Source organism: Chelonus insularis, unplaced genomic scaffold, assembly GCF_013357705.1.
Source record: "Chelonus insularis isolate UGA/USDA-ARS -01 unplaced genomic scaffold, ASM1335770v1 contig_339_pilon, whole genome shotgun sequence".
Lineage (NCBI taxonomy): Eukaryota > Metazoa > Arthropoda > Insecta > Hymenoptera > Braconidae > Chelonus > Chelonus insularis.
Window position 1 is genome coordinate 585,685 of NW_023276505.1, and position 14,606 is coordinate 600,290.

Below are 14,606 nucleotides of genomic sequence, written 5' to 3' on the forward strand. Positions count from 1 at the left end.
TGTAAAATATAATCACAATTATATTATTTATTGATGATTTTTAGTTGTTTTCTTTTTATTTACATACATTATATTTATTTTGCAGTTAATTTTTCTTCATTCATTTATTTTCACATCGACCAACCGTGTCCCGTATTTATCAATCCATGCTAAGTAATATTCTAATTTTTTAATATAAAGTTTTATATTTTTTTTGTCTATATTTAGAAATTTTTTATCTAAATTGTTTTTGAATCGCTTTGGAAACGGAGTAGTTTTCTTTTGTTGACTCATATTACAGATCTTATCATTAAGTTCGCTGAATAATGCATGTAAATCTGATAAGGCTGCACTTAAGTAATAGGTTTGTTTATTTGGTTCAGGTCCTTCAATAATTTTTTTTAAAACGTTTTTCAATTCTTCTGCTTCATCTCTATTTGATAAAATTTCGTACTTGAAAAAATATAATATTTATTATTAAAGTTCAAAAAGTTGATTTAAGAAAAAAACTTTTTTTAACTTACTTCTATAGCTTTTTCAGCTACTGATTTAGTAGCTGAATGACTATTTTCAAAATTTTTATTACTTCCAATGACATCATTCAATTGAAGGAATAACTCAGCAGCTTCTTTAGGAGAAGATTTATGTTCTCCATTATTATGCAAAACCGTCAATATATAAGCATACAATATATTAAGAAGATTGTATGCAATCAAAGGGGAAGCTTTCTGCAAAAGTATTATTTTATAATTTTGAAAATTCGATCTTCTGTCTATTTTTCTTTATTACCTCTAATGCACTGAACGGGGAAATATGCACAATCGGAGGACAATTTTTTTCATATGAAGCAGGTTTTTCTTCTTCATCAATTTCTTTCACTAATTTTTTTTCAACTACTTGATTCCACCATGGAACCCACTGCGGCAATAATTTTTCTACATCTCCGTTGAGTACAGATGCTTTAAACTCTTGTTTTTCGGCGTCCGTTAAAATTCCCCAAAGATCATCTACGTTATTGATATCTATATTTTTTATTCTTTCGGATAAGTCAGGAACCTGATTAATAAATACCCTGCATTAGAAAAATTGAAAATAAACTGAATAACAATTTACAAATACCTCATTATCATCATCAGAGTCACCGGATATTTCTGAAGCGTCTGATTCATCTAAATTTAACATATCTTCATAATTACCATAGAGATCTTGAAAATCTTTTGATTGTTCATGAAAACGTTTTAATATGTCAATCATCTTTTTTCTATCATCAGGATCTTTGGAGCGAACTTTCATTTCAGAAGTGACGCATTCTTGAAAAAATTCTTCTGAACAATTTAAATGTGAAGATGCTTTGTAGCATTCTACTGAACAATAAGGGATGGAACATCGCGGACAAGTATATTTTTTAGTTCGAGAATTGCATCTATCAATTTATAATTAATAATTATTTTTAATTCATCTAGAGGTTAAGTGATGAATATTCCTAAAGGATACTTACAATTGACATAACTCATTGTCTGAATTTGTATTACTCGGTCCTGGTAAATCCATTTTATTTATAGAAGATTAGAAATTATTTATATTTATTTATTTGGTGTTTTTTCATGTATTATACAAAAATAAACGTTTGTTTACATTCGTTCTTCTATCATATGAATTTTTTACACCTAGCGGTGAACCGTGAGGTTCAATAAAATGGCGGGCTTTTTAATTTATGTTTTAACATAAAATTCGATCACCTTTCAATCAGAGATCCATCGGCTAATTTTTTATACTTAAAAACAGTACCTCTTTGTCTTTCATCCCATGATTGAACTTCCAGTTTTGAAATAATTTTTTCTGGATCTACAGCAGCTTCTCTACACTTCGATAAAATTTCTGTTGTTTTTTCAGAATGTATTGATGGTCGTTTTCTCTTGCTCAATACTTTTTGCTCTTCTATCTCATCACCAGTTAAAATATGTGCTGATGTTTTTAATAATTTTATTCCTACTAGATTAACCTTATTTTCTGAAGATTCGTGTTCTTCCTTATTCTCAACGTCTTCGATTTCTATTTCTCTGAAAATGGATATAAAAATAATGATTGAATGAATAATTCTGTTAAATTACTGAGAAACAATACTGAGTTATAGCAAAATATTATTGTTAGGAAACAAACCTGTCGAGAATTTCTGATAACTTTTTAGCAACATAATCTTTATAACTTTGAGTAACTCCAAAACTATGAAAATTATCAACTCGATGAGGATTTATTCTTAACGAAGGTTTCAACTGCTTTTCCAAGTTTTCATCAGAATTTGTTGCTTTTTCACTTTCTAGAATAAACATTAACAATTGTACATAAACATGAGGAATCCTTGTTAGGTAGAAAAAAATTAGAGAGGTTAGATATTAAAGTGAATGAAATTACCATGTTTTCCTTCTGCTTTCTTGGCTTTGAACAGTGAATTTGTGAAGAATTCTTGATCTGTTGCTTCCTTCAAAGCTTGTTTAGTAAATTCATCATCAGATGAAGAATAATCATTAACTTTATCACTCATTATTTACAAATAACACTGAAGTAAAATTAAAAACATAAATAAAGCATTAAAAATGAATAAAAAATTCTTCATTAACTGATAAAACAGAAGCTCACATTACCTATACACCGTTGATACAGAAGTTTACCAATACAAACAAACATTTCTCTCATCGCTAGCATAAGTCTAACGATGTGTTGTTAAAATGAAATAAAGTCAATTCTAAAATGTATTGATAAAGTATTAACAGCTGGATATATTCTAATAGCATACGATAATTAAAAATCAAAATGCAATAATTGTTTAACGTATGACTAATGGAACAAATTGAATTAGATCATCAGATTGTACGATAAGCCCAATACACTAGCACTCTGTATACATGTGTGCTAATGCATGCCATCAGCCATGACAGTTTAGTCCAGTTGTGCTGTTCAACGGCACATTGAACTTCATGTTAAGTTCGTGCTATCGTTGCCGTTAAATCGCATATTTATTTGTTTTATATTCTGTACATATAAACGTCATTATGTTTATATCATTTTTGGTTATTTTTATATGATAAAATCAGTGTCGCTAAAGTAAATCTAAATTTTTTAATAGAATCTAATCGTGACTAAAAAATAACTACATACATAGATATATTTGCTTGAGCATTCAGGAAGAATATTTGTGTGCTATTTGGTCTACGCGTTTCTCACAATTCCACAAGCCACAAAATAATCTCGTAAAAAAACTTGCACATTTAATCTTGTCAATAAAATACGATAAAGTTTATCAACATATATAAATTGGAGCATAAAATGGTGACATTCAATGAATTCAAATGAAAAATAATATTTATGAATTAAATAAATTGAACATAAGTAAATGTAATACTGATCTGGTGCCAATAGATTAAAAGCTTTAAGTAAAAAATACACCGAAAGTAATTTTTTGTTAATCTAAGAAATGATTAAAATAAGCTTTATAATAAAAAAAACTGTTGAAAATATTGAATCAACAGTTTGATAATTGAAGAATCATCATTTTTTCATAACATGATGATTCGTTGAATAAAATTTTTATTTATTCAGAACTTTTCTACATATTTTATACAAAATATAAAAACAAGTGAATGTGAAGTTGGGAGTGATGTTTTATCAATTTGCTTATTGTCGTAATTTAAATTATAATAATTATAGTAATAATATTAACATTAGTGATTACGATAACAATGTGCCGTTATCAAAGTGCATGAGTAGAGAGAAAGAAAAGAAATTATCCATTATTTGAAATTTCATTTATTTACAAGAAATATATGTATTAATAATTAAAAAGAAAACGATTGTGAGTGCATTTTACTCTGAAAATAAATTGGTGGCATTTTTTATATGAAAATAAATTCTGATTGAGTTAATAATCAAAACAATAAAATGTTCAATTTTATGAAGAAAGCTTCTGAGAAAGATGAAAAAGACAAACGAAAAAGAGAGAAAAAGGAAAGAAAAGATGTCAAAAAGAGAGATCGGGGTAGCATGTCTACTGAAGAACTTCTTAGACTAGATGAGGTATTTAACTAATGAGATATATCTTTAAGGATTCTTGAAAAATAGTACTAATTAATCAATAATAGTTATTTTTCTGTTGAATACCTTACTCAAGTAATAATACCTATTCATAAGTTCTTATTGAAAGTTGAATAAATTCTTTATTGGTTTTTTTAGGTTCGAAGATCATTAAAAATTCGAGGGCGTCGTAAAGAAAAGGAAAAACTCCCCAGTGGAATAACAGCAGATTACAGCGCCTCCTTTTTTGCCCAGTTGGACAGAAATCTTTTAGAAAATTCAAGTTCAAATACTAATGCTAGTACAAGTTGGAATCGTAGTGGTGATGGATTACTAACGCAAAGTGATTCTTCAGAGGCATCATTAACATCTTTAACTAATGTCAGTGGTAAAACACTTCCTGCTCTGCCACCAAAGCCACCGAAGCGTGGGATTCTAAAAGGTTCACGACTTAATATTTCTAATATAGCAACTGTCGCTGAAGGATCTAATGTTATACAGAACGGAAGTGAATGTGAAAATAGTAATGCTGAAGCAAGCAATCTTCTTGTGAGAAATACGCTCCAGAACGAAGTGATCACTTATCAAAATATCCCGAGTCAGCATCAAGATGAGAAGGATGAAATGGGTAGTGAAGAAGAGTCATCATCACACCATCATCAATATTATCATCACAACTATAATAATCAAAATCAAGGAGACACAAAATTATTACAAGTTATAACGAGTGCTAGTCCATCAGCAGATTCTTTAACTGACACAACAAATTCGAGCTTCGCTACTCCGCCTTTCAGTCTTTCACCTGTCGGAGAATCTCAAGGTTTTTCACGATGGCGATCTTCTAACTCTTTTGAAGACCAAGGAATTAATTTACCTTTACCCGATATAGTTCCTTTAGTCTTATCTGAGCCTCGTGAATTAACAATTCAAAGACAACCACCACCTAGAAATGATTTTGGATTTTCTTTACGACGTGCCGTAATTATTGATCGTGCCGTTAATGGTATGGCACACAATATGAAGTCCGTTATTTTTGCCGAACCAGGTGCGAACTCACAAAACAATAATGATACGGGTTTATTACCTGGTGATCGTCTTATTGAAGTTAATGGAATTAATGTTGATGATAAATCGCGGGAAGAAATTATTGATCTTATTAAAGGATCTGGTAGTAGTGTTACGGTTAAGGTACTAATTGGAATTTTTTAATTAAAAAATAAATTCTTAGATAAATATTTGTTATGATTTATTTCAATGATCTTTTTATGATTTATCGTAGGTGCAACCGGTTGCTGAATTATCGGAGCTATCGCGAAGAAGTGGGTTGTTAGATGGTAGAGAAATGGAATTAACACCTGCTAACATTTGCAGTGGAACTTTAAGAAGATCGGGTAGTTTGCGATTACAACAAAACACTGTGAGTGGTTAAAAATACTTTATTCATAATAAGTTATCTATCAATAAAATTGCTAAAATCCAAATATATTTTTTATTGAAGGGACGAAGTGGAGATCAAGATTGGCTGACTTCGGAATATATTTGGTTACTCCATCGAGGAGGATTTACGTTAGCAACTCGATGTGGTAATGCAGATCCTGATACAGGAAAGTTACGAATTAAACTTATACCTAATTCAGAGGAGCTTCTTGTCGATGAAGAAGATGTAGAGAAGGTAGACTAATTTAAATACATTTAACTCTCAATACAAAAAGTTATGCTTGCTTACAACAAAAATTTATTAATTCTTTTAACACAATACTAACAATAGTAATAATCATAATAATAATAATACAATAATAGAACGATGACACAAAATATTCGTTCATTAATGACTTTTTTACTAGGCTAATCCACCACAATTTGATATGGTCGAGGAGCTTTCACAATTACGATTCCTTAATGAGTCTTCAATGCTTCATACGTTGAGACAGAGATACGCCAACAATCTTATCCATACATATGCTGGAGACAACATGATCGTGATCAATCCTGTCGCTCCCTTAGCAATATATTCGGAAAAGGTGACTATCATTTAAATTTTTCAAAATGTTTATTCTAACAATTGTATATCTTAAAGTATAAATCTTTGAATAATGCATATATTATAAAAAGAAATGTAATACTATACGCATAATCGCGCCTACTTCTACTACTATTACTACACATACACACAGGTGGTACATATGTTTAAAGGCTGCAAAAATGAAGACATGCCTCCACATATTTATGCTATGGCACAATCCGCCTACAGAGGAATGCTTGCTACACGTAAAGAACATTCGTTAGTTTTTCTGGGTCGCAGTGGAGCTGGAAAGACAACAAATTTCAAACACGCATTGCATTATCTTGTCCTGGCAGCAGGAGCAGTAAATAAAGTGAGTTTTATTTATTATAACTTTTATCATTCATCAGATACATGGTAAAGTTGCTTTTAATGACTATTCGTTATTTAATGTCATAAAAATTAATGGAAAGAATTTGAAGGCCCTTTAATTTTTAAACTTAACCAGATTAATTGCCTGTCACATAAAGAATTTCAAAGCTAAAAAATAATTATTTATTAAATTAAATTAATTTGAATTAAATTTTTAAATAGTATTGATTAATTCATTTTCTGTATAATTAAATTAGAAAGCAATTAAATATTTTTCGGCATATTTTTCATTTAAAACAATTATTAAGTAATTAATATAAATTAAAATTATTATCAAAGTGTGCTATGGTATAATTTAATTATTATAATTAAATTTAAATTTCAGATATTAACAATTGAAAAAGTGAATGCGCTTTTCACAATATTAGAGGCTTTTGGAAATAGCAGAACACATATTAATTCAAATGCAACTCGATTTACACAAATATTTAGATTAGATTTTGATCAGTCAGGACAAATTGCATCTGCATCCCTTCAAGTACTGTTATTAGAAAAATCACTTATTGGTAGACGATACAACGGAGACTCCACATTTCATATTATCTACAGACTTCTTGCTGGAGTAGAAGGAGCTCTTCGAAGAGAATTAAATTTGACAAACTTAGTTACTGAAAATAATCCATTCATAATTCCTTTACAAAAACATGAAGAGAAACAACGTGCAATAGCGGAATTTAATCGAATCGTGGCGTCATTTAAAGTGTTGGAAATATTAGAAAACGATGTGAAAATGATTTGGGTTGCTTTAGCTGGAATTTATCATTTGAGTTGTGCTGGTGCTGTTAAGACTGTGGTAAACTCGCAAAGCCGGTGGCAGTTTGCTAAAGTAGAGTATGCAGAAAAAGCCGCTAATTTATTAGGTACAACTGTGGAAGAACTAAGTAGAATAATTTTTTCTCCAAATGCTGATGGAGTGAATTCCAATAATGTAAGAGCATCATTGAGAACTCCAAGTCCAACAACAGATGGAAATAATTTCTCAGGATTGGATTCTCTTGAAGGATTCATAATTGGACTGTATTCTGAAGTATTTTATTGTGTTATTTCGCTCATTAATAAATCCATATCATCACCTGTACACACAGTATCATCCCTGTTGCTTTGCGATGCGCCAGGATTTCAGAATCCTGCGTCATGTGGCCTCCAAACTGGTGCAAACTTTGAAGATCTTTGTCATAATTATTTACAAGAAAGACTTCAACTTCTTTTCCATTACACAACCTTAGAAGCTCCGAAAAATCGGTATATACAAGAAGAAATAAACATTGATCATGATATGTGTGATCATGATGAGGACTGTGTTGGTTCTCCACAAGCTCTTATATCTCTTCTTGATCGTGGTGCTCAAGGAACGGCTACGATGATTAGAACAAGTCAGAGTGATTTGAGTGGAAGATTTCAGGAAGAGAAAAAAGGACTTTTATGGCTACTTGATGAAGAAGCTACTGCTCCAGGGGGTGGAAGTGATGAATCATTTATGGATCGATTATTTGCTCTTTATGGTGATAGAGATTATCAATTTTTGTTGAGAAAAGCACCGGGAAACAATCAGTTCGTTCTTCAACATCTCCAAGGTACTAATCCAGTATTATATACGGCCACAGGATGGTTGAAAGCTACTCGAGATAATCCAATTAGTAAGATTGCGGTCAATATTTTACAAGAAAGCACACGGTGAGTTGTTTGGTTTCATAATAATATTCAATTAACTTTTTTTATTTCTTAAAATAAATCTTATAAATAATAATCAATCTTTTATGTTATTCTGTCGGTATCTTTTTTGTTTATTTTTTACATAGATTCGATAAATTATTCAAAAATTATTATGTAATCGATTAAAATATAAATTCGGTATCCTTTTTTTAAAGAGAGGACTTGAACAGGCTATTCGTTCAAGCTCGCAATGGTGGAATTTATGGAGGATTGGGTAACTCTATTCCAGGCTTAGAAGGTTCACAGTCATTACGACGGGCTTCCAGTATTAGACGAACATTTACTACTGCGAAAAGAAAGAGTACTTGTCTTCGAATTAAATTGACCGTGGTAAATATAAAAGATGTCTTTATATCTCATGCTACGTTTTAAACGTTAAGCTGTATGTTATTTTAATTATTTCAGGATGACTTAATAGAAACTCTGAGAAGAACACGAATGAAGTTTGTTCATTGTTTACTTCCACAACATAATTCAGGTTGTACGGATAAAACATATCTTGCAAAGTTTAATAAAAATGAGAGCGATGTTATTAATGTTCCTTTATTAAGATCTCAGGTACATGATATTTTAAATTTTATTAATATTTAATATTTGTCGTTTTTTTTTTATAGAATTGTTTTTTTTTTAGATTCGTGGAGGACAAATTCTAGATGCGATGCGTCTATATAAAGTTGGATATCCAAAACATATGCCATTAGCTGAATTTCGACGACGCTTTGGATTATTATCCAATGATATGAATGTTCGTCCAGGAAGTCCTGTTGCTGATGAACGTAAAGCTGTTGAGGATATGTTACTTTGTGTCGATATTGACCCTGCTTCTTACCGTATTGGCCAAAGTCGAGTAAGTAGTGTGTTTTGTCTTGTTAAATATCTTTTTTTATGATAACTCATTCATTTTCAATAATTTTCAATGGATCGTATTTCAGATATTTTTCAGAGCTGGTGCTTTAGAGAGGCTTGAATCTTTAAGAGATGAAAAATTGACTGATCATATCGTACTACTACAAGCAAGATGCCGAGGATATCTAGCTCGTAAAAAACTCAATACACTTAAGGTAATTAAAGAAGAACTTACATGATTAAATTTATATCATTCATTCAGAACATTAAATTCCTAAATAATTCTGACTATCCCTAAACAGCTGCAAGATTTGGCAGTAAGATGTATTCAAAGAAATGTACGAAAATTAATGTCCGTTCGAGAATGGCCTTGGTGGAGACTCTACGTTAAAGTTGCACCACTTTTGAATGTTCATCGAACTGAAGATCAATTAAAAGCTCGAACGGTATGACTGTTTCCAGAATTTTATGCAAAAAAATAGTTTTATAATTGTTTTCGTATGATACTATTTTTATTGATCAATAAATAAAAATATGATGTTTATGAAATGTTTACATTCCGAAACTGCTATAAAATTTTTTTATGTGATTTCCAGGAAGAATTGGAGTTGTTACGCGCGAAAGTTGAGAAATTGGAACAGGAAAGAAATCATTTGAAACATGATAACGACAAACTAGAAGCGAAGGTGTGTATAAAATCTATTTTCAATCTATTTCCCAGTTTATAATTTATAATTTTAGAATAGAGAATCAATAGTTTATTTGAAAATTAGGTATATCAAGAAACAAGAACTTATAAGACAAATACTGAGTATCTAATTGTTTATTGCATCTAATTCAATTGTCTTCTTTATTTTCTTTCCCCAATTTCTATTTGTTTTTCTCAATCACCCTGCTGATCTTTCAGTCTGGGCTGTAGGAAATTTGGCTTTTAGCCAGAAAGCAACAACTTTCTCTTTCTCTTTCCTATACTCCCCACTCTTTTTCTTAGAATAACTTGAAAATGATCAGAGCTCATCGTACTAGTCGTTGACGTTACCTGTGTCTTTGTCGTTGCATCCAGATTCGAACATCAGCAGTAATTTGGTCACTTTTCATTCTTCTACATCTTCAATGGTTATGCAATAAGCTCAGACGTGAAGTAGAATTAAAAAAAAGTGTTTGTGAGTAGGAAATGTGATAAAACATGGAAAAATAATTGAATTAAAAATTAAAAATTAATAAAATTAAATCAATACATCAGTTTCGATGGATTGGAAAAAAAATTTATCTATTAAATAAAAATAATATGTCTGGTAATATCTCAAAGTCTTCTGGCTTTATATCACTCAACGATGATTCTATTAATGAAAATATATTTTCAAATTCTCAATTGCCGCTGGAAACATCAAAACCTATAAAATTAATAAGTAATGGATTGGCCAAAAGGCCACCTTTACCGCCAAACCAATTCAATTCGAGCTTATCTAACAGAATCCCTCTTATAAAAACACCAAATAATGCCATTACTTTCTCCAAAAGTCCTTCACCAAGTTTATTAAGCTCTAAATCACATGGCTCCACTTCGTATCTATCAACAATCAGCAATCTATCAAGATCATCATCTCTTCGAAGTGATTCTATTTTTTCATCAAATTATCAAAAATCACCAACACCTAGAAGAATTTTTCCACAAGAAAATGTACCTCAAGAGATTAATTTTAGTAGAGAATTACAAAAAAAAGAACAAGCTCCTGTTGTTATTGACGCGAGTTTGAATTTCATTTTGGGAATAGAAAAACAAAAAGTTCGACAATCTTATAAACCTACTGCTTCACATTTACAACCTGATACAGCATCTTCACTTTTGTCATCGAAAATTTCGGAATTTCTTCAACGAACTGATCATATTATGGAAGAATGGAAACGACTTGGACGTTCGAGTAATAATGACGATTTAGACCGATTGACAATGCCACATGATAAAAGTAAATCACTTGGTAAAAGCAAAAGCGCAACTAACATTCTGATCAAAGGATTTCAATACTTAAGTCGAGCTAATAGTGTAGCGAGAACAACTAGATCAAATACTGTATCACGATCTATGAAATCGGAGGATAGAACTCTTTCAGAATATGATGATGAGGTAGTTAATTTCAAGTAGAATTAAGAATCGACAATTGATTATAATAATTTTTATACTTTTATGCAAAATATTAATACTAAATGAATGTTTAATAATATTATTATTTTTTAGTTAAGCGTTTTAACTGCTGATTATGCAGAGGAGCATTCAACGTCAACTTTAGCTGCTGAAAGAATAGACGCTGAAACTTCTGAACGCTTGCGTTTGGAACGTGAACTTCAAGATGTTCAAGAGACAAATAAAAATCTGCAACAGACTGCAGAAAGACTGGAAATGGAACTATTATATGCCAGAGCTGCAGATTTGAATCAAATTACTTCTGATGGTGAGGATAATGAAGATGGGGGTATTTATAAACAACGATATGAACATGCAATACGTGAGCTTGAATTTACTAAAAGAAAAATGGCTCAACAACATGAAGATGATTTAGAACAACTTGTCGGATTGAAAAAACAACTAGAGAAAAAGGTAGTGAAATATTTTACTGTACTCATATTTAATGAAAATATTTTCATTGTAATGATAATTTTTTTTACTTGGTTTATTTTTATATTTATAGCTAGCTGATGCGTATGAGGAAGTTGAGGAGCAACGTCAAGTAGTAAACCAATGGAAACGACGAGTTCAAAAACTTAATGGTGAGATGCATGACCTTAGAATTCTTTTAGAAGAGCAAACTGCAAGAAACAATCTTTTAGAGAAGAAGCAACGGAAGTAAGTTATTTTTAGTTTACTTGTTATTTATATTTTTATGTAGTTATTACAAAACTCCATTAACGTTGTAGATGTTATCCGAAATTTGAAATTAAAATAAATTCAAGGCTAAGAATATGAAATTTATGTATTTATATTAAATTGTAATATTTTTATAGATTTGATTCAGAAACTCAAAATCTAATGGATGACTTGAGGCAAGAAAAGGCCCAAAAAGAAAGATTAATAAGAGAAAAAGAAGTTGCAATTGCAGAAAAGTTTACTATTGAACAAAATTTAAGCGTAAGTGTTTAGAAAATTTTTTTAAAATAAATTTAATCGCTTTCGTTTGTATTAATGAATAATTTTAATAATGATAGGATGCACGATTGGAAATTGAATTGCAAGAGGAAAGACTCAATACATTGAGTAATGAACTTGAAGAATTAACTTATGGTGGAAAAACTGAAGAAGAAGTGATGCAGCTAAAGAAAGCTAAACATGAATTGGAAAAACGATGTAAAGACCAAGAAGAAGAGTTAGATGATTTAGCTGGTCAAGTTCAATTATTAGAACAAGCTAAATTACGACTAGAAATGAGTATTGAGCAACAACGTAAAATAATGAAAAAAGAAATTCAACAAAAAGACGATGAACTTGAAGATATTCGTGGTAATGCTCACAAGAAAGTCAAAGCTTTAGAGGCTCAGCTAGAAAATGAACATGAAGAAAGAACTATTCTACTTCGTGAAAAACATGAATTAGAACGGAGATTAGTTGCATTTGAAGAACAAGAAAGATCTGACCGTGCTGCAGAAGCTGATCTTACACAAAGACTTAAACGAGACCTTAGAAGAACTAAAGCTCTTCTTCGAGATGCTCAGACCATGTTGGAGAGATCTAAAAGCGATGCAGCAACGAAGGCAGCTTTACGGCAATTAAAAAATCAACTAGAAGATGCTGAGTGTGCACAAGCAGTTGCAGTTAAAGCAAAACAAGCTTTGGAACAAGAATTAAATGAATTACAAGCTGCATTTGATGAAGTTTCTAAAGCTAAATCAGACGCTGAAGATCGAGCTAATGTTGCTAACCGTGAGAGGACTGAACTTTTATCACAATTAGAAGAAAATGAAGAGGAACTTGCAGAAGTATTAAAAAAATATCGTGCTACAGTTCAACAGGTGTCTAATGAACAAGCAGAACTGCAAGACGCTCAGGTGCAAATTGCTGCGTTAGAAGCAGAAAAATCATCTCTTAAAGATCAACTGTTAGAACTTAGTCAACGACTCGAGTCTGTTGAACAACTTGGAGATCCAACAGCTACTAATCTCGTGACTCGACGTCTTGAATTCCGCGTTAAAGAACTCGAAAGTAAATTAGAATTAGAACAAACAACTAGGGCACGTCTAGAGACACAAATTACACGTCTAAAAGAGAATGTAGATAAATTGCAAACAGAGGCAGCACTATTAAGAACTAAAGAACAAACAGCACAGGACACAGCACGAAGATTGCAACGATCTTTACGAGAAGTTAAGGACGAAGCTAGTTGTGCAACCGCAAGAGAACAAGAAGCAACGCGAATTCGTAGAGATCTTGAAAAAGCTCTTGAAGCTGCTGAAGCTGAAACTAAATCTGTCAGGGATGATTTAAGACTCGCATTACAACGAATTGATGATCTTCAAAGTGCAATACAAGGAGAACTTGATATGGATGATAGTGAGGAAGCTACTACCACTGACAATAGCGATAGGTAAATTATTTTTTTTTATTGATTATAACTTATTAATTTATCTTATGATTTATAAGTTATATAACATATATGAACCTTTATTTGTCATTTCATGTAATAAATAAAATAATTGTTGATTTCATTAGTATTTTCATCTGTACAATTATAAATTAATCATATTTTTTATGGTGTATATTAACAATAGTTTATTGCAATTTGCATGCAATCGAAATTTTGAGCTTCTTAACTAATCAAAATTGTTTTTTTTGTTTCAGCGACTGATCAAAAATTTAATTTAACAAAAATTTTAATATTTTAAGTGTACAATACACAAAATTGAAAACACGAACTTTGTCTAAAATATTATCTCAATTCGAGAATAATTGTGCATTTTTTTCATCACGTCATATATATATAAATATTATATTAATTTTATTTTATTTATAAATAAAAATAAGGCATAGAATTTATTTTTTCGTAAGTTATGCAACTCCATTGAAGAATGTTTATTTAAATTTAAATTAAATGTTTTAAATACTGATAAATTTATTCAACGTCAACACTAGTTATTAATTTCTAATGTGAATAACAAAAAATGAGAATAACAAGTGCTAATGAATGAACTGTTCGAATTTGATCTATTTAACACATGCGGTACGAATTATATTATTCATGCATTGTGACTTACAAAACCCGTGGCATTATCATTTTTATATATAATTTTGATTAAACAGAGAAATGTATCAATTTATTCATAAAGTAGTGTATATGATATTGCTTATTTCCTCCGATATTCACTAATAAATTAACGGATATTTTTTGTTTATATTAACCAATACTGAATGAAAAAGGAGGATATTCAGATAACACTTCAACGCTTTTGTGAATTGACTACAATTATTAAAGTCAATTGTTAAATATTTGATTAATTTCATAAAAAGATGAATTTTATGTAAGTTATTGCTTTGTAAAATGCATATCTTATTTAACTACATCACTTTACTGTTGATTTT

The 14,606-nt window shown here is 30.5% G+C and overlaps 3 protein-coding genes across 4 annotated transcripts; 1 reads left to right on the forward strand and 2 right to left on the reverse strand.

The window, feature by feature from the left end:
• Positions 1-7: 7 nt before the first annotated feature.
• Positions 8-1,662, reverse strand: LOC118066349 (zinc finger HIT domain-containing protein 2). Its single transcript, XM_035082324.1, has 5 exons — positions 1,478-1,662; positions 1,099-1,402; positions 769-1,035; positions 504-707; positions 8-432 (listed from the first exon to the last, which is right to left on the reverse strand). Exons 1-5 carry the CDS (start codon positions 1,528-1,530, stop codon positions 97-99), a joined length of 1,164 nt encoding a protein of 387 aa, XP_034938215.1. The 5' UTR covers positions 1,531-1,662; the 3' UTR covers positions 8-96.
• Positions 1,663-1,681: 19 nt separating this feature from the next.
• LOC118066350 (protein CUSTOS-like) lies at positions 1,682-2,847 on the reverse strand. 2 transcript variants are annotated; one of them, XM_035082325.1, is made up of 4 exons: positions 2,622-2,847; positions 2,392-2,536; positions 2,140-2,296; positions 1,682-2,039 (listed from the first exon to the last, which is right to left on the reverse strand). In XM_035082325.1, the coding sequence occupies exons 2-4, from the start codon at positions 2,519-2,521 to the stop codon at positions 1,715-1,717; spliced, it is 612 nt and encodes a 203-aa protein (XP_034938216.1). In that variant the 5' UTR covers positions 2,522-2,536; positions 2,622-2,847; the 3' UTR covers positions 1,682-1,714. The 2 variants fall into 2 exon arrangements, with proteins under 2 accessions (XP_034938216.1, XP_034938217.1); XM_035082326.1 differs by lacking the exon at positions 2,622-2,847 and having other exon boundaries at positions 2,392-2,547.
• Positions 2,848-2,920: 73 nt separating this feature from the next.
• On the forward strand, positions 2,921-13,973 carry Mhcl (Myosin heavy chain-like). The gene is made up of 18 exons (XM_035082323.1): positions 2,921-4,050; positions 4,207-5,235; positions 5,327-5,464; positions 5,546-5,719; positions 5,892-6,068; positions 6,222-6,422; positions 6,807-8,155; positions 8,350-8,524; positions 8,600-8,752; positions 8,826-9,041; positions 9,127-9,255; positions 9,343-9,486; positions 9,637-9,726; positions 11,277-11,636; positions 11,728-11,882; positions 12,041-12,164; positions 12,242-13,614; positions 13,869-13,973. Exons 1-18 carry the CDS (start codon positions 3,916-3,918, stop codon positions 13,873-13,875), a joined length of 6,129 nt encoding a protein of 2,042 aa, XP_034938214.1. The 5' UTR covers positions 2,921-3,915; the 3' UTR covers positions 13,876-13,973.
• Positions 13,974-14,606: the final 633 nt, after the last annotated feature.

Coding starts and splice junctions, on each gene's coding strand:
- LOC118066349 (XM_035082324.1), bottom strand. CDS start 1,530: ATGGATTTACCAGGACCGAGTAATACAAATTCAGACAATGAGTTATGT. Junction 1,036..1,098: donor ACTCTGATGATGATAATGAG/GTATTTGTAAAT, acceptor TTTATTAATCAG/GTTCCTGACTTATCCGAAAG. Junction 433..503: donor TAGCTGAAAAAGCTATAGAA/GTAAGTTAAAAA, acceptor TATTTTTTCAAG/TACGAAATTTTATCAAATAG.
- LOC118066350 (XM_035082325.1), bottom strand. CDS start 2,521: ATGAGTGATAAAGTTAATGATTATTCTTCATCTGATGATGAATTTACT. Junction 2,297..2,391: donor GAAAGCAGAAGGAAAACATG/GTAATTTCATTC, acceptor TGTTTATTCTAG/AAAGTGAAAAAGCAACAAAT. Junction 2,040..2,139: donor TTATCAGAAATTCTCGACAG/GTTTGTTTCCTA, acceptor ATCCATTTTCAG/AGAAATAGAAATCGAAGACG.
- Mhcl (XM_035082323.1), top strand. CDS start 3,916: ATGTTCAATTTTATGAAGAAAGCTTCTGAGAAAGATGAAAAAGACAAA. Junction 5,720..5,891: donor ATGAAGAAGATGTAGAGAAG/GTAGACTAATTT, acceptor CTTTTTTACTAG/GCTAATCCACCACAATTTGA. Junction 11,883..12,040: donor TTAGAGAAGAAGCAACGGAA/GTAAGTTATTTT, acceptor ATATTTTTATAG/ATTTGATTCAGAAACTCAAA.